This window comes from Phacochoerus africanus, chromosome 8, assembly GCF_016906955.1.
Source record: "Phacochoerus africanus isolate WHEZ1 chromosome 8, ROS_Pafr_v1, whole genome shotgun sequence".
Lineage (NCBI taxonomy): Eukaryota > Metazoa > Chordata > Mammalia > Artiodactyla > Suidae > Phacochoerus > Phacochoerus africanus.
The window spans coordinates 168,106,174-168,130,421 of NC_062551.1; the positions used below are offsets into that span (position 1 = coordinate 168,106,174).

The 24,248-nt window shown below is 45.7% G+C and overlaps 1 protein-coding gene across 12 annotated transcripts in view; it reads right to left on the reverse strand.

Annotated features, from left to right (window-relative positions):
* The window catches only part of CCDC30 (coiled-coil domain containing 30), a 102,030-nt gene that overhangs the window by 48,604 nt on the left and 29,178 nt on the right, over nt 1–24,248 (reverse strand). For 11 of the 12 annotated variants that reach the window (XM_047789509.1, XM_047789508.1, XM_047789506.1 and 8 more), the window contains 3 exons: nt 21,571–21,642; nt 18,826–18,941; nt 16,626–16,700 (listed from right to left, as the gene is read on the reverse strand). In XM_047789509.1, the coding sequence (XP_047645465.1) occupies nt 16,626–16,700; nt 18,826–18,941; nt 21,571–21,642 (263 nt within the window). Of the gene's footprint in view, nt 1–1,418; nt 1,589–6,687; nt 6,893–16,625; nt 16,701–18,825; nt 18,942–21,570; nt 21,643–24,248 lie in introns of those variants that run through there. The other variant, XM_047789510.1, reaches the window with a different exon arrangement.

Below are 24,248 nucleotides of genomic sequence, written 5' to 3' on the forward strand. Positions count from 1 at the left end.
TGGGTGCGAGAGACTCACGAGGCTCTGTGACGGGCTCTGTCACCTCTGGGACGGGGCGGCTGAGGGAGAAGGAGGAGTGGTGAGCAACAGCTGGGTTTCTGACCCGGGCGAGGGGCCGGTGGCTCAAGAAGGCCTGCAGAGCTCCTGCGAAACTCGAAACCACTCTTTTTTGTCGTTGTTGTTGTCTTTTTAGGGCCGCACCTGCGGCATATGGAGGTTCCCAGGCTAGGGGTTGAGCTGGAGCTATAGCCACTTGCCTACACCACAGCCCAGCAACCTCAGATCCGAGCCTCGTCTGCGACCCACATGACAGCTCACGGCAACGCCTGATCCTCAACCCACTGAGTGAGGCCAAGGATGGAACCTGCATCCTCATGGATGCTACTCAGATTCGTTTCCGCTGAGCCACGACAGGAACTCCTAAAACCACTTTTTAAGAGAGTATAAAATTCGGGGGCCCCAAACCCGCAAAACAATGTCTTCTATTTTAGAACATTTACAAAGATAAAAGTTTGGCTACACCTGGGCCATACTGTCTCAGTTCACTGACGATGTATCCTTTGGTATGCTGTATAAGTAAAAATTGGCATCTATTGCTTCCTTTTTTTTTTTTTTGGTCTTTTTTGTCTTTTTCTTAGGGCCACACCCGCGGCATATAGAGGTTCCCAGGCCAGGGGTCGAACCAGAGCTGTAGCCACTGGTCTACAGCAGAGCCACAGCCACGCCAGATCCGAGCCGCGTCTGCGACCTACACCACAGCTCACGGCAACGCCGGACCCTTAACCCACTGAGCGAGGCCAGGGATCGAACACGCAACCTCGTGGTTCTTAGATTCGGTTACCACTGAGCCACAGAGGGAACTCTGTTGTTTCCTTTTGATACCTAGTCAGGCAGAATTCGATTACAGCAATTAGTATTTGTGCCACAACAGAGTAATGCATTGGTCTAAGTCTCAAAAGTTTCTGTGAAAGATACATTTGGTGGAAAAGTAGAAAATACAAGAGTTGGGGGCAAGATTGACAACTACAGCAAGAAAAGAGAGGAGGAAAAAACACATTCTCAAAATAATGATCAGATACAGTGTCAAATAAGAGCCTCTGTGAATAGTCTTAATTATGTAAAAACACATACATGTATGTACTGAAAAAAGGTAAGGAAGAAAAATCGGGAAGATTACTATCTCTGCCCGGTAGGAGTCATGGGTTTCGATGATCTTGTATTTCTCCATGCTTTCCTGGTTTTCTAGAAAAGCATACAGGTACTTACATATCAAAAAACAAAATCTTTGGGGAATGCTCATGACTAATTTACATATGCGCATCATTTGAAAATGAATGTCAAATTCTTACAATAATCACGCCAAATAAAATGTACCCCCTCCCCTGAATAATTGATGAAACAGGATTTTCTCAATTTACCAGAGTTCTTTTCTCTCTTCCTTTGGGTTTTGAATCTCTACTTCCAAAACCGGAACTTTAGACACAAGATCTTTAGAGATATTCTCACTTGGAATTAAATTAGCATGTGCAGTTTTTCTCCCTAAAGTAATACGATTTAATTGTTCAAATTCTTGTGAAAGCTTCAAGACCTGCAAAGTTAAGTGAAAAGACAAATATTCCATTTTGCATACGCTTATGCATGACTGTGAAAAAAGTGTATTGATTCCATTAAATGCTAAAAAATTATGGGCCTAAATAATAGAAACTGACATCCAAACCGAAGGCTTTACTCCAGCTTGGTTTGCAGCTGTTACGTGTGTACTCTAATCCATTTTTACCACAGGCATAAGGGTGCATAAGTCCTTTTTTTAAAGAAGCTATTTTTGGTCTCTGGGATTGGCCTCTCAAGGCCTGTTAAGGGTTTTGTTCTCTCTGCTTATAAGCAAAAAAGGCGTGCTACACTATTACAGCTTTTATACCACTATCATATATTTCTGGTCTCAAGTTTCGAGTGTAACCCATTAATTCATACGGTGCTGCAAGAAGGAAAACATTAGGAAGAACGTTAGATCAACATTACAGGGAACATATTTCCTCCAGTCTGCTCCTATTTGTCTGGAAACGCGGGAGCGTGCACAGGCTCCCAGACTACTGCAGTGATTCTAGAACCTCAGTGGATGTAAGCATCTCCTCGGAGCTCCCGCCGTGGCTCAGCGGAAATGAATCTGACTAATATCCACGAGGACGCAGGTCCCATCTCTGGCCTCACTCAGTGGGTTCAGGATCCAGCGCTGCCGTGAGCTGTGATGTAGGTTACAGATGCGGCTGGGATCCTTCGTTGCGGTGGCTGTGGCGTGGGCCGGCGGCTACAGCTCCAGTTCGACCCCTAGCCTGGGAACCTCCATATGTCCTGAGTATGGCCCTAAAAAGCAAAAAAAAAAAAAAAAAAAGGCAGTCTCGCATTGCCACCCCATTCCTGAGATTTAGAATCAGTGGTCTGGGCTGGGAAATGGGAATTTGTACTTTAAGTAAGTCTGACAGGTCATTCCGAGGCAAACGGATGCTTTAGGAGTCACTGCTCTGTGTGGTCTGGCGAAACATTTGTGGAGGATTTTGTTGTTTTGCTTTGTTCTTTGACAAACAGACTCCCTTCCTTGAAGACTCTTCTTTGGATCTTGACATGAAATGAAAGAACACCTACGAAAGCAGTAACAAGGGTGGAGGGGGCACCCTGCCGAGACCGGGAGATGAGGCGCTGTGAAAGCACCTTGCGTGCAGGTGGACAGCGCTGTGCCGCAGCCACTCTGAGCCCCTCGGAAAACGCCCAGTTCCTCTGATTACCGCGTTTGAGTCCTAGAACGCAATCGACTGAATCCTAGAGCGCAGCCTGCGGTACTTGAGGACTCTTTCCGGTCTCCTGGGCCGTCTCACATTTCTGAAGAAAAACGCCCGTGTGCGACGTGGGTCATGATCTCATCATTTTACGCAGACTGCCACCTCTCCAGGGCCCGGGAGGTGGGAAGACACGGGCGGGCGAAGAAGAGACTAGAGCAGCTTGTCAGCGAGACCAACGCGGCCAAAGGCAGAGTGTGGGGCTGAGGACCGAGGGTTTGCGCAGAGGTGAGGGGAAAGGTCGAGACGAGACGCTGAGGAAGCAAGACCAGACGGCGGAGGCGTCGGACTATGAGGGACCTGAGAGACGATGCTTTCGTTCGTGAGCCTGCATGACTTTTTGTAAAGCAGGAAGACAGACTCCCAAATGCTGCCTATTCACTGATTTCTTATGGTCCCGGTAAACATTTAGGCCTTACAGACAGTACACGTTAGTTTCTTAAGGAGTAAAGGAAGCCACATGGAATTCCCACTGGACGTTCTAGCAAACTGGGAGCTGCTGAAGGTTTCTGAGGAGGAAGGTGACTTTGACACCAAGAGCTCGCAGGGTTTTCTGGAGTCTCACGTGACAAAGTTGCTGGATGTCGAGAGGGAAGAGAAGCCAGAGGCCCTTTCAGGACACAGGTGCTGTGACCGGCTCTGTTCCGCAGGCTCCTCCCTCCCCAAATCTTATCCTCGTGACAAAGCTCAGTCGCGTCGTCAGCCGCGTTTAAGCACCATGACGTATTCAGCTGGTTGTTCCGAGTTCGGCCTGAGGCCCGGGAGCAGGGAGGACAAAGCTTAGGCCGAGAGTCACCAGGCGGCTCGGCAGGTGTTTCAAGTCCCTGAGGCCGGCGTTCCTATCTGTGAACTGGGGAAGCGGGCCTACCCCTTCTGGCGCTAAAACTTTGCGGCCAAAATAACACGACAGCCTATAAAACAGGGCTTTAGTACGTAGTTAGTCTTGCCAGGACTGTCATTAAGTCTAAAGCACTCTACGTTTTAAAGAGAAACTGGGACATAATTAAAGAGTCACAGCTTCAAAACAGAAACCTCTCATCAGTAAAAGTTTTAGGAGAAACGGAATACATTCAGTCTCAAAGTACCTCCCCGTAAGATATTTATAAATTTCAGAGGCAACAGTGATAACTTCATCGTGGCGAACAAAAAGACATCCAGGAGTTCCTGCTGCGGCTCAGTGGTGACAAACCCAACCAACATCCACGAGGATGTGGGTTTGATCCCTCGGCGTGCTCAGTGGGTTAAGGGCCCAGCATTGTCACGAGCCGTGGAGTAGGTCTCATACATGGTTCAGATCCCCTGTGGCTGTTGCTGTTGCTGTGGCCAGCAGCTGCAGCTCCGATTCAACCCTTCGCCTGGGAATTTCCATAGGCTGTGGGTGAGGCCCTAAAAAAAGAAAAGAAAAAGAAAAAAAAAATAAAGGTATCCAGGAGTTCCCTTTGTGGTGCAGTGGAAACGAACTGACTGGGAACCATGAGGTTTTGGGTTCCATCCCTGACCCTGCTCAATGGGTTAAGGATCCAGCGTTGCCGTGAGCTGTGGTGCAGGTCGCAGTCGAGGCTCGGGCCTGAGGTTGCTGTGGCTGTGGCGTAGGCCGGCGGCTACAGCTCAGAGTCGACCCTTCACCTGGGAACCTCCATATGCCGCGGGTGTGGCCCTAAAAAGAAAAAAAAAAAAATCCACTGTCTTCTGATGGAATGCACCGAGAAGGCCACGTCACTTTTGTAGCGTTCCTGCCAAAACTGTGTAACTGACGTTGCATTATGAGGAAACATGAGAAAAACCCAAATCGAGGGACATTCTTTAAAATAAATGATCTGGACCCTTCAAAAATAGCAAGGTCATGAACAGCAAAGACAGAATGAGGAAGTGCTGCAGATTCAAGGAGCTACAGGATGTGGCAACTCAATGCAATGTACAGTCCTGGACCGGACCTCGAACTAGAAAAAAAAAATCGTCCCTTTTAGTGAAATTTGAGGATAAGCTGTAGATTAGCTACTCGTACAATATTCATGTTAATTTCCTGATTTTGAGGCTTGCCCTGTGACACAGCCGTGTCACTGTTTTCAGCAAAAGTACACGGTAACATTCAGGAGGAAAGTCTCCCACTTACGCTCCCAGGGTTCAGAAAAAAAGGGTGTCTGCCTATGAGTGTGTGTGTGTGTGTGTGTGTGTGTGTGTGTGTAGTGAGAGGGCAGAGGAGGAGACCGCACGTGTGGCACCACGCTGACATGTGCAGGGTAGAGGTATATGGAAAGTCTGTGTGCTGCTTCGCAACTTTTCTCTCTGTTTGAAATCGTTTCCAAACAAAGAGTTGTTTGTTTGTTTGTTTGTTTGTCTTGTTTTTTCTAAAGTGAGAGGGAAAGCCAGATTACGAGGACAGCGATCTGGATCTCTCTTGCATTCTTCTCACTTCATTTCACTCTCCACGCTGTTTTCTGATGGTATTTAGTGGCACGCTGTGATGAAAACGCACCTTGTGTGTTGACAAGGTCCCCCAAGCAAACCTCAGATGTCGGCTGTGTCCCACACACCCACCTTCCCAGGCAGGAAGCCCCGTTTGCTGGACCTTCCCTTCCCTACGTCACGTACTCTTTGATCTGCGCCCCACTCCCTCAGCAACTCACTCTCTGATTTCAGGGCAGCAGCTTCTTATGGGATAAATTAGGCCCCGATGTGGTCCTGCACGTCACACGTGGCATTAAAGCTTAAGTCCAGGCATTTTCACTGCTGTGTTCAAGCCTTTACTCCTTCCTGCCGCCTTGTCAACATCAAGAGAATGATCAAGGAGGGGAATTTTCATCCAGGAGTTGGTGATAACCTAAAAGGTAGGACTCTAGAAATTACACACCTGGCAACCTCTCCATTTAGTGTTGGATTGACCCTGGTCAGGCAGCACCATGTTTATATTTGGGGAATGAATTGGGGCTGGGACATTTAAATATTTTCCTAATTCTAAGTATGAGCCTAATTTTCAGCATTTTGGAATGATGCTTTGATTCTAAATAATTTTGAACTTGAAGACATTCAAGTAAACCTTTTTTTTTTTTTGGTCTTTTTAGGGTTGCACCCACAGCATATGGAAGTTCCCAGGCTAGGGGTCAAATTGGAGCTGCAGCTGCCAGCCTACACCACAGCCACAGCAATGCAAGATCCGAGCTGCATCTGTGACCTACATCCCAGCTCAAGGCAATGCTGGATCCTTAACCCACTGAGTGAGGCCAGCGATCAAACCTGCGTCCTCTTGGATACTAACCGCATTCACTACTAACGAGCCAGGACAGGAACCAAGTCCACCTTTTTTTTTTTGTCTTTTTAGGGCCACACCCTCGGCATATGGGGAGCTTCCCAGGCTAGGGGTCTAATCAGAGCTGCGGCTGTTGGCCTACACCAGAGCCACAGCAACCCAGGATCCGAGCTGCATCTGTGACCTACACCACAGCTCAGGGCAATGCTGGATTCTTAACCCACTGAGCTAGGGCAGGGATCGAACCTGCAACCTCATGGTTCCTAGTCGGATTCAATAACCTCTGAGCCACGACAGGAACTCCAAGTCCACCTTTTATATCACAACTTGTGCTCTAAAAAGTAAGCCATTGGGAAGCTTATTTAAAGCAAAAAATTCATAGATTAATCCTAAGAGTGAAATATTGGCTGAGGTCTGAATGTTTATACTGAAATACATCTTGATTTATAATCTACACTGTAAGGCAATTTATTTTATAATAATAAAGGAAACTTAGAAAAAAATAATAAAGGAAACTCCAATTTCCAATATGTCACTTAGTTTCCTTTTTATCTTCATAAAAGATATGTTATACATTGAACACTTAAATACTTAATAATTCAGTCTCACCTTTGTTTCTAATTCAGAATTCTCTCTTTGTAGCAGGTCATATGCCATTAAAAAAGGGTCTCTGTCTTCTGCTTCCCCTGGAAGACTTTGAATTTCATTATAAAGGCATGTAAGTTCTGACTTTAACCTTTGCAAATCCTGATTAAGAGACGATGACAATATTTAGGAGAAAAAAATGGAAGCATGTGGAAGTTCCCAGGCTAGGGGTTGAATCAGAGCTACAGCTGCCGGCCTCCACCACAGTCACAGCAACGCCAGATCCCAGCCGAGTCTGCAACCTACACCACAGCTCACGGCAACGCCGGATGCGTAACCCACTGAGCAAGGCCAGGGATTGAACCCGAAACCTCATGGTTCCTAGTCGGATTCGTTCCTGCTGTGCCACAAAGGGAACTCCCTACACTAATTTTTTTCTATATCAATAAGAGAAAACACTTTAGTTAGATGTGGGTTTTTAAATCAAACTTGTGCATTGATGATATGGAATATGCAGTGTTTGGTGGAGGACAGGGGCCTGAGAGTCAGGTTGCAGTGCCTTATGAAGGGAACAAGTGATCACAAATTTACTAAAGGAGAGGAGGTGCTTGGTATTCGCAGAGGCTTAAGAGCAGAGGGGGAGGGGCATGTGGATGAGGAAGGCAGCGCAAAAAGGAGAACAGGTAGGGAGTGGCCGCCCCGAACCACGGTCAGGTGGCACAAGCCGCGTCGGTGTCCGACCCCGTTTCATGGAAAAGTCCTACAGCTCATCAGGATGGGACTTGGTGTTTGCACTGGCTTTCACCTACCCTGCAAACTGCTTGTCCCCTCCTCTAAATCAGCAATCTGGACTTCCATGAACTCACCTCCAGGTCACTCTTCCACATCTCCTTTCCAAGACGGTAGGACCAGGGGTTAAAAGGAGAGACAAGTCCAGGACTCTATGACCACGACAATAATGAAACCCCTGCTCTCTAAAGGATTCTGTTTAGTGTCGGAACTCATCATTATTAATGAGAAACAACAGTCATCTCGTTACTATTAATAGAAATACACATCCCTTAGCTACAATTTATTTCAAAATTAAAATAAACAAGTAGCACGAAATCCCTAAATTACGAATGTTTCAAAGAGGAAAATAACATCCTAATGGCAAAATACCTCACTTTCAACTTTCAGAGAGTTTGGTCCAGTGGTAAGAGCAGGTGTCAAGGGCTTTTTCCTGTCTCTCTCTTCTGACAACTCGCTTTCAAATATTTCAATTTTTTCTTGGCTCATTTTCAGTATCTGCAAAAGTATTTTACACTATTAATTCCAGATACAATCCTCATGTTCCCTATACATTCTGATAATACTCAATTGTAAAGTCAGCCTGGGGAGGGACGGACCTGAGTAAACGTGGTCGTGGGACCACAGCGCTAAGACAGGCTTTTCTCTCTAAGCCTGTTTTCTCAACTGCAAGACAGAACTGATACTTGTCCTGCCTGCATTATAGCCATTCAAACAGGAATCCAACGTGGTTTTGAAAGTATTTTGTACATTTTAAGCCCTTACTAAATATAAGGTATTGTTATTATCCTACCAAATTGATGAGGAGGCGGAGAGCTTCAAAAATAATACTGAGAGCAGCTACTGTTTACTGAGTGCTTACCACAGGCCAGACTTTATAGCAAAGGCTTTACATGCATTATCTAATTCCGTTTTCCCAGGATCCCTATGAGGTTAGAGCTATTATTTTATTCTTTTTACAGAGAACATAGTAAGGCTCAGCTAGATTAGGTAATTTGCCCAAAGCCACACAGTCAGCATTAGGATTCAGACCAAGTCTAACTCGCAACCCCTTGCTTTTACTTTTATTTCATTTTTTCTTTTTCTTTTATTTTTTTGTCTTTTTGCCTTTTCTAGGGCTGCTCCCGTGGCATGTGGAGGTTCCCAGGCTAGGGGTCGAATCGGAGCTGTAGCCACTGGCCTATGCCAGAGCCACAGCAACACGGGATCCAAGCCGCGTCTGCAACCTACACCAAAGCTCACAGCAACGCTGGATCCCTAACCCACTGAGCAAGGCCAGGGATCAAACTTGCATCCTCATGGATGCCAGTCCGATTTGTTTCTGCTGAGCCACAACGGAAACTCTGATATTACTTATTACTTCTATTCAGAATTAGTTTTCAATGGAAATTTCAATTTGAAGTTTTTAATTTAATTAAGAGACTAAAAACATTCCTTTATTTAGGCTGAAAAAGGAAAGAGTTCATTTACCAAAGATTTTTATCTAATTAAATTTGCAGGAAAGTATTCCGGAGCTTTGCTTATTTTCTAGGTTCACGACTTATTGCCAGATGTGTATTAATTTAACCTACAGATTAAAGGAAATAAATTTGCTAGTAAAGCTGGTTATCAATAATTTACCTTTCTCATTTGGGGGGGGGGTGCACCCACGGCATATGGAAGTTCCTAGGCTAGGGGTTAAATCTGAGATATAGCTGCCAGCCTACACCGCAGCAACGTGGGATCTGAGCCATGACTGCAACCTACATCACAGCTCACGGCAACACCAGATCCTTTAACCCACTGAGGGAGGCCAGGGATCGAACCACGACCTCATGGATCCCAGGCAGGTTCACTACCGCTGGGCCATGACAGGAACTCCAACCTCTCTCATGTTTAATATCAATAAAACATAAACAGCAACCCCAATTGATGAGTTGGAAAGAATGGGGAATGCTAGTGGAAAAACAGATGCTAAAACCCGAGCATCCTTCTGTCCAGCAGGATGGACAGAAGACTTACTTAAGAACCATGTTTTTATAGTTGTACAACTAGACATGCAATAAAGTTCACTGAGTTAAAAAAAAGAACCATGTCGACTTCTTAGCAGCAGCGCACAGGGATACAGGGAAGGAGGTATTTTGCCCCCAGAGTAGCTTCTCCCTCTTCTTCAGCTGCCATCTGCACTGGCGGATGTTTCCGCCACCCACACCCGACACACCAGTGCGTTCAGCACTCAAGGCAGGAGTCTGCTCCCCTTACACCACCTGAGACGCCCCGGTGCAGAAATGTCCCAACTCTTACAAATGAAAACTCCCCTCATTTCTTTTGTTTACTCAGTACAAGAACGTCATGTATTTTAATGCTGTAACTTTTTAAAAAATTCAGTGAATTTTATTATTTTATAGTTGTACCACCATCATCCCAATCCTTTTTTTTTTTTTTTGGTTTTTAGGGCTGCACCCACGGCATATGGAAGCTCCCAGGCTGGGGGTCCCATCGGAGCTACAGCTGCCGGCCTACAGCACAGCCACAGCAACGTGGGATCTGAGCCGTGTCTGCGACCTACACCACAGCTCACAGCAACGCCGTATCCTTAACCCACTGAGCGAGGCCAGGGATCGAACCTGAATTCTCATGGATACTAGTCGGATTCATTTCCCCTGTGCCACGTGGGGAACTCCCACTACTTAGAATATTTCCATCCCAAACCCCCAGCCCTCCCCCGCCTGCAACCTGCCCCCTGTGGTAACCATAAGTTTCTCAAAGTCTGTGTGTCTGTTTCGGTTCTGCACATAAGTTCATTTGTATCCTTTTTTTAGAGTCCACACGTAAGTGATAGCGTATGATGTTGGTGTCTCTCGGTCTGACCAGCTTCACTTAGCATGATCACTTCTAGGTCCATCCATGGCGCAGCAAGTGCCAACCATGACTTGAAAAGACACATGCACCCCCATGACCACTGACGCACCGTATACAACAGTCAGGACGTGGAGGCGACCTGCATGCCCATCGACAGAGGAATGGATCAAGAAGACCCGGGACACAGACACAACGGGATGGTACTCAGCCATCACAGGCTAACCTTTCAAGAGCAAGTTTTTCAAAAGAATGTATGTTGAAAATCTACCCTAATCACACCAAATACACTCATACATTTAGATGATTCATGTGTTTCTTGAGATCCACGATCAAAATGCAGAGCAGAGAAACACAGGGAAGGGGCCTCAATATTGCGAGAAACGAGCAATGGGACATAGAGACCTCTGGGCACTGAACAGAGCCTACCTCACCAGTCAGCCAGCAGTCGGCAAAGAGGAGAACGAACGAACTGCCAGGGAATCGCCTGCCTGGCACAGGGCGGCCACCAACAGCTCTGCAAGACGGCCTAACAGTTCAGAATTTTCTGCTTTCAGCATTCTACTCTCTGAACGGTGGGCCCATCTAACCCTCTGAGCCAGGCTGAGCCTCCCAGGCCCCGTCCGACGGAGCCACTGCCATCCGCCCATGTCTCGTGGGGTGCCATCCTCTCTCACGGGCACAGTCGAATGAGGTGGCTGATGTGGGCCTCGGAGAGAGTAAGACACTTGCTGCCGGGTCGTCACCTCTCGGTAGAGACAGCTCACACGCTCGTCCTGGGCATGCTGTTACCCCCACCAACTGGCACATACGCCCTCTCCAAATCCTCACGGGAGTTGGTCTGGTGCAGAAAATGAGCTCTGGCTCCAGACAAAACTGGTTCGGTTCCTGACTCTGCCTCTGCCTCTGGTCCTTCGTTCCTTCAGATACGAAACAGAACACACCTGCTCCCCTTGGGGAGGGCTGCACAGAGGTTAGACAAGATTTTTGTTTGTAAAACACCTCGACCAGATGGCAGCCCAGGACAGACGCTCAACATGGCGTGACGACTGTCACTCCTGACGGGAACCCAGCATTTCTTCTGCTTCAAGCATCTTCTCTGAGAACAAGCCTACTAGCAGCACTGAGATGGCCTATTGAATGGTAAATCTGTCTGCATATGACGATGGATAAAGAACACCATCATGGAAGCTCCCGTCGTGGCTCAGTGGGATATGAACCCAGCTAATATCCATGAGGACTCAGGTTCGATCCCTGGCTTCTCTCAGTGGGTTAAGGATCTAGTGTTGCCGTGAGCTGCAGTGTAGGTCGCAGATGCGGCTCAGATCTGGCATTGCTGTGGTGCAGGCCGGCAGCTGTAGTTCCGATTTGACCCCCAGCCTGGGAACCTCCATATGCTGCAGGTGCGGCCCTAAAAAGCAAAAAAAAGAAAGAACACACTTGTACACTGAGAAGTCTGCTTGATTTAAGGGAGCGGCTTTCTAAATTTGTCGTTTAGAAGTCCCAGGACTCTGACCTCCCTTTTATTTTCAAAAGCATATTCTTATGGAGAAACAGTGCCCACAAGTGGAGGCTTCTCTGGTTGACGTGGAGGCAGAAGACCTAGAAATCTGCATCTGTACATCAGCACAAATCCCTGAAACACGGTTTGGAAATCACAGTGGCAAAAACATAGTAGTCAGTTGAAATGTGAAATCTTTTTTCTTCTTTTTTTAGGGCCACACCCGAGTCACATAGAAGTTCCCAGGCTTGGGGTTGAATTGGAGCTACAGGTGCCGGCCTACACCACAGCCGCAGCAGCACCAGATTCGAGTCTTGTCTGTGACCTACACCGCAGCTCACAGCAATGCCAGATCCTTTAACCCCCTGAGCGAGGCCAGGGATCGAACCCGCATCTTTAGGTTCGTCACCGCGGAGCCATGATGGGAACTCTCAAGATTTGAAGCCTTGACTCCCACGTTTGTACGTCTGCGATCTTGGTTTCCTCCTCTGTAAAGCAAACTTACACCTTCTCCAAACTTCTGTCACATTAAATGAGTTAAGTCAACTCATGACCACATTACAGGCGCTCAAATCTTAGCTGTTGTCCTTTTACTTACTTTTTGTAGGATACGGAAAATAAAATGTGCACGGTCAAGGCCTCTCTAAGGAGATAAAAAAGCCTCTGTCTGAGATAGAAGTTTCCAGACCCTTCTCACTTCTCACCCCTTCCGTTCCCCTGCAGGGGCTGCAGAGTTCTCAAGCGCCTCCGGTGAGTCCTGGCCCACTCCCTCCTGCCCCTGCTAGGAAAGGTATTTGGCCCACGCCTGACCCCACCCCTATAGGGACAACATAACCCCCACCCAACCAGCAGGTGTATCCTAAAACCCCTCCTTTCTCCTTCGTCCCGAGGCTATAAACACACACTGGAACGGCGCTCCGGATCAGGTCAGCTCCCCTGACCATCAGGAAGCTGTCCCGCTGCACTGCAAGTGACCCTTAGCTCAATAACTTCTTTCTTTCTACCTCGCTATGCCGGAAAATAGCGACCCACGTGCATAGGCTATGACATAAAGTAGTTAGAGATCAGGCATAAGTACATGAGGCAGCAGAGGACCTGTCTAACAGCTGAACCATGAAAGCAACCCTAGTGCCCAAGGACAAATGAACAGGTAGCCAAGATGTGGTGAATACATACAAGGGAATAGTACCCAGCCTGAAAAGAGAAGGCAATTCTGACATATGCTACAACACAGATGAAACGACATGAAGCAAGTCACAAAAGGACAAATAGTGTATGATTCCACTACGTGAGGCACACGGAGTCGTCAAAATCGCAGAGCTAGAAAGGAGAGTGGCAGTTGGCGGGGCTGGGAGGGAAGGGCAGAACGAGCAGTTAAGTGTTTAATGGGTAAGCGTTGCAGGTTTGCAAGATGAAGAGAGGATGGTGAGAATTAACAGTTGCACAATAATGTGAATGGCTTAATATCACTGAACCGTATGTTTATAGAACTGTATACTTAAACATAGTGTCTGTTCTGTGTATTTTACCACAGGAAAGAAAAAATTGAAAAAATTAAGTAAAACAAAGACTTCGGCAGATAAACACAGCCAGAGAGCTCATCACCAGTAGCTCCTCACCGGAATGAATTAATCGTGTTCTTTAGGCCACAGAGGATGGTACCAGGTGGGTCATGGATCTGTGCAAAGTGGTGATGAGCTTGGAGAATGGCCAGTGAGTATATGCAAAGACGTTCCGTAGCATCAGCCACGTAGGAGATGCAAATGCAAACTATACTGAGGAGGTCCCTGGTGGCCCAGAGGTTAAAGACCCAGTATTATCAGGGCTGTGGCGTGGATTTGACCCCTGGCCTGGGAACTTCTGCAGGCCACAGGCGTGGCCAAAAAAAAAAAACAAACAAACTCACCAACTATACGGAGATACTCTTCATATGCACTGGGACAACAACAAGAAACAGACAAAATACCGGGAATGCTGGAAAGGATGTTGGGGAAACTGGAACTCTCATACACTGCTGATGGGAATGCAAAATGCTGTAGCTGCTTCTTGCAAAACAGGCCGGCAGTTCTCCAGAAGGTTAAACACAGAAATAACATATGACCCAGCAATTCCACTCATACGTACACATCCAAGAAAAATGGAAATGTATTCACACACACATTTGTACACGAATGATCATAGCGGCCTTATTCCTTACATCCACAAAGTGGAAAACAGTCTGGCAGTTTCTGATAAAACTAAACAGGCATTTCCTCTGTGATTCAGTAATTCCACTGCTAGGTATTTATTCCACTGCTGGGAAAAAAAAAACCCAGACTGGTATGTAAATACCAGTAGCAGCTTTATTCATAATAGCTCAAAACCTCCTGACAGTTTGTTAACCAACAGATAGACAATTTACAGTATATCCATATACGCGGGAATCTTACTCATTAATATAAAGAAGAAGTACTAACACAGACAACGTGGATGAATCTCAAAAGCATTACTCTAAGCTAAAGGAACCAAACACGAAAGAGTATATACTAGACGACTCTATCCATCTGAAATTCTAGAAATGGGATGGTCATAGGAAGTCGTGAGGGGTACTGACGGCAAAACTGCAGGGCATTTTTTAGCCTAATGAGTATAATGCTTGCTTTCTTGATTACAGTGGTCATGGCTGCACAAATGCATGCATTTGTCAAGACTCCTTGAACTCCCCTCTTAAAATATGTATGTTCATATTGCACTAAATATTTCAAGAAAGTTAATTTTATAAACAAAATATAATTAACTTTTAAACATTTGAAAAATGCTCAATATCCCTATAAATAAATGATTGACAATGAAAACTACAGAGATACTCATTCTCACCTATCATTTAGTGAAAACACAAAAGTTTAACAATACATGTAGTTGGTGAATTTTTAGGAAACTAGCTTTCTCATACATTGCTGATGGAAGAGGAAAATGATACAATTTCTACTGAATAGTAGCTGGCAGTATGGACCAAAGTTGCAGATGCATCTACACTCTAAACTCACCCTTCCACTTCTGTGACTCTATCCTTCAGAAATACCTGCATAAACGTGCAAAAGACTGGGAACCGCCCAAGTGTCCATCAACACCGGACTGGTCAGGAGTCCCCGTTGTGGCACAGGGGAAACAAATCTGACTAGTATCCATAAGGATGCGGGTTCGATCCCTGGCCTTGCTCAGCGGGTTAAGGATCCACCGTTGCGTGAGTTGTGGTGTAGGTTGCAGGCACGGCTCGGATCCTGCACTGCTGTGGCTGTGGCGTAGGCTGCCAGATGTAGCTCCAATTCAACCCCTAGCCTGGGAACTTCCATATGCTGCAGGTGCAGCCCTAAAAAGGAAAAACAAACAAAACCCAGCAGACTGGTTAAATAAATTATAGTGCATCCACACAACAGAACGCCCGCTGCTCTAAAGACTGCGGACGATCTCTTTGCATGACATGGAAGGATCTCCAGGAACATTTTAATTAAAGAAAAAAAAAAGGAAAACAAATACTGGAAGGATACATAGGAAACTAATAATAGTAGTTGCTAAGAAGTCAGCTTCTTTAAATTAGAGCACCCCTGGGTTCTTTGGGATTAATTCTGGTAAAAGGTATTGAAATCCTGCCTAGAAATGTTCTCCCCCCCATCCCCCCCCACCTCCTTCCTTCCTTCTTTCCTTCCTGCCTTCTCTCCTTGCTGCAAAACGCATTATTTACCTGCAAAAGGGTTTGGGAAGGCAAGAAGGATGCTGGCTCCTCGGGTGGGGAGCAAAGAAACCCGGTGGCTATAGTTTCCTTGATGCCTAAGAGGTCGGGGGTATAGGGCCCAGGGAATGACGGTAGAAACGAGCTCTGGCGAAGGAAGGTTCTCAGCAGAAAGGGGCGCGAGAGGAAAGGCAGAGCAGTCAGAGCTGAACGCCTGACACGGCTCTATCGACAACACGCTGGGTCTCGCTTCAGTCTTCCTTTTGTGTCTGACGACCTCGCTCTCCACTGCAGAGGCTGCTTATGCTGAAAAGACTTGATGCTGTACACACCGGAACCAAAACCATCTTAGTTCTCTACGATATTTTACTGCATTCACTGTGGTTCCAACGAGACACTCCCTACTGCTGGTTGATTTTATAAATCAACTTCATCTGGATGACTAAAATGCCCAAATTGGTTGTATCTGTAGATTTTTTTTGGGGGGGGGCACCCACAGTATGCGGAAGTCCTAGGCCAGGGACTGAACACCCGTCACAGCAGTGATCTGGGCCAATACAATGACAGCTCCGGACCCTTAACCTGCTGAGCCACAGGGAAACTCCAGGATCCTTCATTTTTCTTTTCTTCTCTCTCTCTCTCTTTTTTTTTTTTTTTAATTTTTGCGCCCACACTTAGAGCATATGGAAGTTCCTGGGCTAGGTGTTGAGTTAGAGCTGCAGCTGCAGGCCACAGCCACAGCCACAGCCACAGCAACTCGGGATCGAAGCCGCATCTGTGACTCATGCCACAGCTTTTTTTGCAGCAACGCTGATCCTGAACCCACTGAACAGGCCAGGGATGGAACTCACATCTTTGCAGACACTATGTCAGGTTCTTAACCTGCTGAGCCACAACAGCAACTCCTCTTTATGTTCTTTAAAGAAACAACACGTTATATTTTTCATATTAATTGCTCCTTCTATACCCTAATTTCTTCTTCCACGCTCATTGGCAAAGCCTTAGAAAAGAGGCAGGTGATAAGAACAGCAAACACTCAGCCTCGGTTGCTCTGGTGTACTCGGAGACGGAACGCGCCTAAAAATGGGAAATCAGAAAGAACTGAATTTTTTGTTCGGCACCTACCGTTTTTCCGGGAGAGTGGTTTCCAAGGTGCTTCCTCTCTGGAGAGTCACAAATTTCTCCTCTAAGCCGTTCAACCTTAAATACAAAGGCATTTTCAATACAAAAGTGAGGGGCACTGCTTTGCTTTAAAAATATACAAATAATACATGAATATTACACAATACCTTCTTAGTGTAAAAATTTAAACAACACAGAGGTACACAGAGTGACAAGTGATCTCCTCCACAGAAACTTCCCACGATCCTGCTCCCCTGCCAGAAGCACGACTGTTCGGAACATACAGTACCTGGACTTTATCTCATAGACACACATGCGTGCTGGCTGATAGTTTATCTCACAGATGCATTTTATATGTATGCTTATATATATATATGTTTTATATCACAAATGTGAAATAAAACGCATTTGAGGTATATGAGATATATATGAGACAAAACGTCTTTATCAGTATTAGACATATAAATCTAGAGATTTGGACAACTTCAACAGTTTTACTCTTTATGACTGCATTTAAAAACTATGATAGTATATACATAACACAGAATTTACCGTTTAACCATTTTGAGGTATTCAGTTTAGTAGCACTAAGCACAGTCTCGTTACTGTGCAGCCACCCCAGCGTCCATCTGTAGAGTTCTTTTCACTGCAAAACTGAGACTCTGCACCTATTAAACAGTAACGCCTCATCCCGCCCTTCCCCATGGCCCCTAGAAACCACCGTTCTACTTCCTGAATCTAGGATTTTGACTGCTCTAGCTGCCTCGTATACACAGAATCATATACCAGTTGTGTTGTTGTGACCCAGCATTTATTTCAATTAGCATAGCGTCTTCAAGCTTCACCCAAGTTGTAGCCTGTGCCAGGATCTCCTTTCTTTTTAAGGCTGAACAGTACTCATCGTATGCATATAACACATTTTGTTCCATTTATTTGCCAACTGCTACTTGGGTTGCTTCAACCTTTTGGCTGGTGTGAAAAACACTGCTATGAACACGAGTGAATAAACACCTGTCAGAGTCCCTGCTTCCGATTCTTTTGGGTGGGTGGGTACACCTAGAAGCAGAATTTCCATCACATGGTAACTACGTTTTACTCTTTTAAGGAAGGACCATACTGTCTTTTTTCTTTCTTTTCTTTTTTTTTTTGGTCTTTTTTGCCTTTTCTGGGGCTGTACCCGTGGCACATGGAGGTTCCAAGGGTAGGGGTCTCATTGGAGCTGTAGCTGCCAGCCACAACCACAGCCACAGCAACTGGGGATCCGAGCTGCATCTTCAACCTACACCACAGCTCACGGCAACGCTGCATCCTCAACCCACTGAGTGAGGCCAGGGATCCAACCCGCAACCTCACGGCTCCTAGTCAGATATGTTAACCACTGAGCCACGACGGGAACTCCCGCATGCTGTTTTCAACAGAGGCTGTACCATTTTCCATTTTTTTTTTTTTGGCTGTGCCCATGGCATGCAGAAGTTCCAGGGCCAAAGATGGAACTCACGCCACAGCTGAAACGAGAGCCACAGAAATGACAACACTGTATCCTTCACCCACTGAGCACGAGGCAGTTCCTTCCTTTTACAGTCCTGACAACCATGCACAAAGGGTTTCAATTTCTCCACATCCTCCACATTTGCTCTTTTTATTGTTTCGATGATACGGCCATCTTAGTGAATAGTAACTCCTTGCAACAGCATTTCCTGGGCACTTAGTGCGTCCCAGACCTCGCATTAGACGCTAGAGACGTGACTGTGAAATGAACACAACGAAAGCTGAGTGACATGTCGTATACCTAGAACCTGGAAGCACCTATGAAGAAATCAGTAAGTTCCTAAGAAGAAATGGCTCAAAAACCTAACATAAGGAAGGGCACAGTATTAATAATCTCAAGCGTATCCGATAGAGTAATAATTTCTACCTGCGGTAGATGTAAACTATTACCTAAGTCCTCGTAAAAAGGAGAGAGCCTAAACGGACACAACCACAAGGTTACTGCTCAGCCTGGGTAGTTACAATGCATAAAACACGGAAGAGAACTGCTGACCAGACGCAGCCAGGAAAAGCATACCATCTACCTGCGATGCCACAGCCCCCAGAATCAGTCTTCCCCAGTGACAATGGACAGTGGACATCCAGGTTGCTCTAGCTGCTGACTGCTACTCTACGCACGTTTAAATCAGTCCCAAGAACAAATGGGACGACTTACCTCTTCTCCAAGTACTTTTTTTTCTGAGTCAAGTGATCGAACCCGATTCCTTAAAGCCAGAATTTCCTCATCCAGTCTCCGGTTATGTTCCTTTGCTTTCTGTAAGTCAACTGAGTCTAAAACAGAGAGATCGAACTGGATCAAGGCTTTAATTTGGGGGCACTAAGTTTCCTGACCTTCCTGTCAACCCTACCCTGTCTCCACCTTTGTGATTCTCTGTGAAGAAGAGCTGCCAAACTCTCTAAGTCCAGCCTGACAATGTTCTACCAGCTAATGAAATGGAAGAGAATGGTTTTTCTTCTCACACCAGACTAATGAGTTGGACTTTTTTTTCTTTTTAGGGCCGCATCCGTGGCATGTGGAAGTTCCTGGGCTAGGGATCGAATCAAAACTGCATCTGCCAGCCACAACCACAGCCACAACAATGCCAGATCCAAGCCGCGTCTGTGACCTACACCACAGCTCATGGCAACGCTGGATCCCCAACCTACTGAGAGAGGCCAGGGATCGAACCCATATCCTCATGGATATTAGTTGGGTTCATGACCACTGAGCCACAATGGGAACGCTGTGCTTGCTTTGGATTTAATTTGCTCTTCTACTGGGTTTTTAAAGTAGAAGCTTAGATTATTTTGTGTCCTTTTTTGATTTCTGGAATAAGCATTAAATGGCATATATTTCCTTCTTAAGCACTGGCTTACATGCATCCCACAAAAGCTGATATGTTTAGTGTTTTCATTTTCATTCAAGTCAATTCACAGAAAATATTTTGTAATATCCCTTGTAGTTTTTTTTCTCTGAAGGCACGGCAATTTAGAAGTATTTTATTTAACTTGCTACTTGGCAATTTGCTAAACATCCTTCCGTTATTGCTTTTCGGTTTAATTCTATTAGAACATAATTTGTATAATTTCATTTCTTCTGCAGAAATCTGTTTGACGGCAATGACCTCTTTTGGTGACTGCTGCTTATGCGTGGAAAGACTGTAACCCTTCTGGCGGCGTTCTCTATCAATCCCGCCGTGCTGGTTAGTGGTGTTACTGGGTCTTCCACACGCTTACTGATTTTGTTTACGTGCTCTATCCATTACTGTGCAAGCAGTGCTCTTTTTTTAATTGTACCCACATATTTTTTAAACAATCCCGATCATCAGTTATGAGGGATGGAGGGTCCCCCCCCCCAACATCCCAACAATTCTCCATCACCGGCTGGGTGTTCAGTTCAACTCAACTCTGATACTGTCCATTGTCCATCTGGAGTTGGCATCATTCCACAGGCCAATGGCTCAGATCCCCAAGAATGTCACTTCAGACGCCAATCGCTAGGGCAGGTTGTTGTCTGTGCTTCTGACTGACTGGCTATAAACCAGAGATTCCTATGACCTCCTCCTCCGGTTTGATTATTTGTTAAAGCAGCTCACAGAACTCAGAAACATTTCATTTACAAGATGAGCCAATCTGTTATAAATGAACATAACTCAGGAACAGCTAGATAGAAGAGATGCATAGGACAAGGCATGGGAAAGGGGTGCAGGCTTTGCACACTCTCCCTGAGTGCAACCGCTTCCCAAATCTGCATGCGTTCACCAGTCCGGGAGCTCTCTGAACCCTGTCCTTCTGGGTTGTTATATAGGCGCGACTGATTAAATCACTGGTCACTGGTAATTGAACTTAATCTATAGCCTCTCTTCCCTCCTGGGAGGATTGGGGTTACTGATACGGAGGGGGTGAAGGTGGAACTGAAAGTTTCAACCCAGAGTTCCCTTGTGATGCAGCAGGTAAAGGATCTGGTGTTGACACTGCAGCGGCTCAGGGTCGCTGCTGTGGCAAGGTTTGATCCCTGGCCCCGGGAATTTCCACATCTGCTGCAGGTGCAGCCAAAAGAGTAAAAACAAAAACAAACACAAAAAGAAAGCTCCAACCCTCTAAGCATGCAGTTGGCTCCCCTGGCGACCAGTACCGATCCTGTGGCTACCCAGGGGCTTCCCAAAAGTCCTTGTCATCATAGCCAAGCCACCCTATCCTCATCCTTAGGAAACTGCAAGGGTTTGGGGCTTAGTGCCAAAGACAGGGTCAAACACCAAATATAGGCTTCTTACTGTAAATCATAATATTACAGGATAAATAAGCCTCTTTTTATAACCACTTAAAGCCACTAAACATATTTTAAATTATTTTTGTAGTTACTACCACTGTAACACTCAAATTTCACTACATTTTTTACAGCTGATATCTTTACAAGGTCAATCTGGGGTCAGATAATTCACCACTTCTTCCAAGCCTATCGGCTTCGCAGTAAACAAAAACTATGAGGTGTTGTTAGATGCATTACAAGGTATCTTGATCCCAGCAGCCCCAGTAAAATATGTATTGTTTGTATTGACCCAAGGTTTTGGAGTCAGACATACATGGGTTCAAACACCAGCTCTAACACTTAATGTAGCTATTGGATAATGCATGTCACCTTATCATGACTCAGTCTCTTTATCTATGAAATGGGAATAATAATAGTCACAACTTGGAATTCTTGTTAGGGTTAGCGATAACAGTATGGCAAGTGCCTAGCAGAGTACCTGTTAGTAAGCAACAAATGGCAATAATAGTATCAGCAGTAGGAATAGTAATAGTAGGAGTAATGCTATTATTCAATTATTAAATAACATTATTATTTTAAAACATTATATAAATTATATTATTGTTTAATATTTTACTATTAAATACTGTTATATCTGTTAAAATGACTCACCATTTTCTTTCAGCTCTTTCAAAAGTTCTTTTAATTTCTCAACTTCTAGTTGAGACTTCTCAAATGCAGAATCTAAAAGAAAAAGAGAACAAAATACTTGCGTAAAGAGCAAATGGTTAGTAAAATAATCAGGTTTCAAAGGGCTCTTTCTCTTTGGAACACTTTCTGGTGGCTGTCCTTGGAGTTTCTGCATAAATGTCACCTCCTCCAGGAAGCTTTTCCAGATTGCCCCCGCTTTGTTTGTCTTTTTAGGGCTGCACCCATGGCATATGGAAGTTTTTAAGCTAGAGGTCAAACTGGAGCTGGAGCTGCAGGGCTACCCCACAGCCACAGTAACGCCAGATCCCAGCCGCATCTGCGACCTACACCACGGCTCACGCACGGCCAAATCCTTAACCCACTGAGCAAGGCCAGGGATGGAACCCGCATCCTCATGGATGCTAGACAGGTTCGTTAGGTTCGTTACCACTGAGCCACAACGGGAACTCCCCAGATTGCCCTCTTCATGTTTCTGTGCACCTCGTGTTTAACCACCCCCCACCCCGACATCTGGTCGCATGACCTTTCCCAGTTTCCCTAAGCAGACGCTGTGCACTTAGGGCCTGTAAACCGCAGGAACAGCTGGAAGTTTTTCATCATGGTCTACCAGTCTAGTAGAAAGGAATATTACACACCGAAAATACTTAGAATTAACTCCTATAATTAATACTACCTAGAATTTTGCCAGCAGTTGTTTGAAATATCAAAACAGAAAAATTCTAGGCAGTAGCTTTTGGTACTATTCTAGAGTTGTATGAGGGTAATAGGATAGCCCAGGGAAGGAATATGGGGCATTGGAATCTGTTGGATTTGAGTCTCTAATCCAGGCTTTATCACTTTGCCGCCTGTGGTCTACTCATCACCAATGCTATGGCTGAAAGGCCTCCTGTGATAGCAAATCGAGGAATCTTCCAGAAGTGACAGTCTAATGGGAATCTTACAAACGAGCATTCCTAATCACATAGAAAAGATATTGGAGGTAAAGGCCAAGGGAAATCAGGCACGAACTTCCACTGGAGTCACATAGGATGTGCTTAATTTCTCCAGCAACAAATAGACAATTTGAAAGGTCCACCAGGAAAAGTCATTGCAGACTCGATGCCCAAGGTGTTTCCTGGGGGCTGGTTACATAGACGCCGTCTTCTGCCTGGGACGCACCGAAGTGCCAGACTCTCAGAGGGAAAGCAGGTTTTCCACATAAGCCACTTGATCTGCACAAAGCGCTCAGCCACAGAGTCACTATTATAAACCGGGGCATGGTGGGACCCTTCCCACATTCACCTTCCCAGATGTCAGGCGGGGCTAAGCTGACAAGCAGGACTTTCCAAGGACAGCAGGGTCAGGGCTTCCATGTTAACTCTTTTCTGGGCAGGATGGATGTACCGCGCTGTGTTTATCCATTTGCCAAATGATGGGCATTTGAATTGTTTCTATGCTTTGGCTCCTGTCAACATCAGCGCTCTGAACATTCACATACGAGTTTTGGCGGACACGCATTTTCATTTTGCTCGGGTCACTTAGGAGCGGAATGGCTCGGTCACGTGATCACGTTACAGCGAGCGCCCTGAGGAGCCGCCGAATTGTTTTCCAAAGTGTCTTCGTCATTTTACACTCCAGTCGGCAATGTTCCAATTTCTCCACACTCTATCAGCACTGTCGCGGCCGTTTTTATTACAGCCACACTAGCAGGTGTGAAGTGGGATGTCACCGCAGTCTCACCTGCACTCTCCGAGTGAGCAGGGATGTCGAGATCTTTCCATACGCCTACTGGCCGTTCACATACCTTCTCTAAAGAAATTTCTACTGAAATACTTTGTCCATTTTAAATCGGGCTGTCTTTTTAAAATAATATCATCGAATATGTAAGACTTCTATTCTGGATATGAGTCCCATATCGAACGTATGATTTGCAAATATTTTCTCAGCCTGGGGTTTGCCTTTTCACTTTCTTGTTGGCATCTTTTGAAGTACGGAAATTTTAAATTTTGATTAGGTACAACTTACTAGGTTTTCTCTTACCACGTTTGCTTTTGGTGTTACAGTTCACACATGCGCGCCCAACCGCAGACCGTCAGGATTTACTCCTATGTGGTCTTCTAAGCATATTACAGTTCTAACCCTCACATGTGTTAGCTCTGTGGTCCATTTTAAGTTAATTTTCGAGTAGGTGTGAGGTAGGGGCCTGTATAATTTTGAAACATCTTCCAGACATCATATCACACATCTGGAAATATTTCACTATGTATCTCTAAAAGGTAAAAACTCTTTAAAGCTGTAAACTTGGAGTCCCCACTGTGGTGCAACGGGATTAGCAGTGGCTCTCCAGCGCCAGGATGGTTCAAGAAGTAACACATAAGGCACACACTGACACTACAGGTGCTATTTTCTTTTTTCTTTCTTTTTTTTCTTTTTTGCTTTTTAGGGCCACACCTGTGGCATATGGAGATTTCCAGGCTAGGGGTTGAATCGGAGCTACAGCTGCCGGCCTCCACCACAGCCACAGCAATGGCGGGATCCGAGCTGCACCTGCAACCTACACCAATGCCGGATCCCCAACCCACTAAGCAAGACCAGGGATCAAACCCGCATCCTCATGGACTCTATTCAGATTTGCTTCCGCCGCCCCACAACGGGAACTC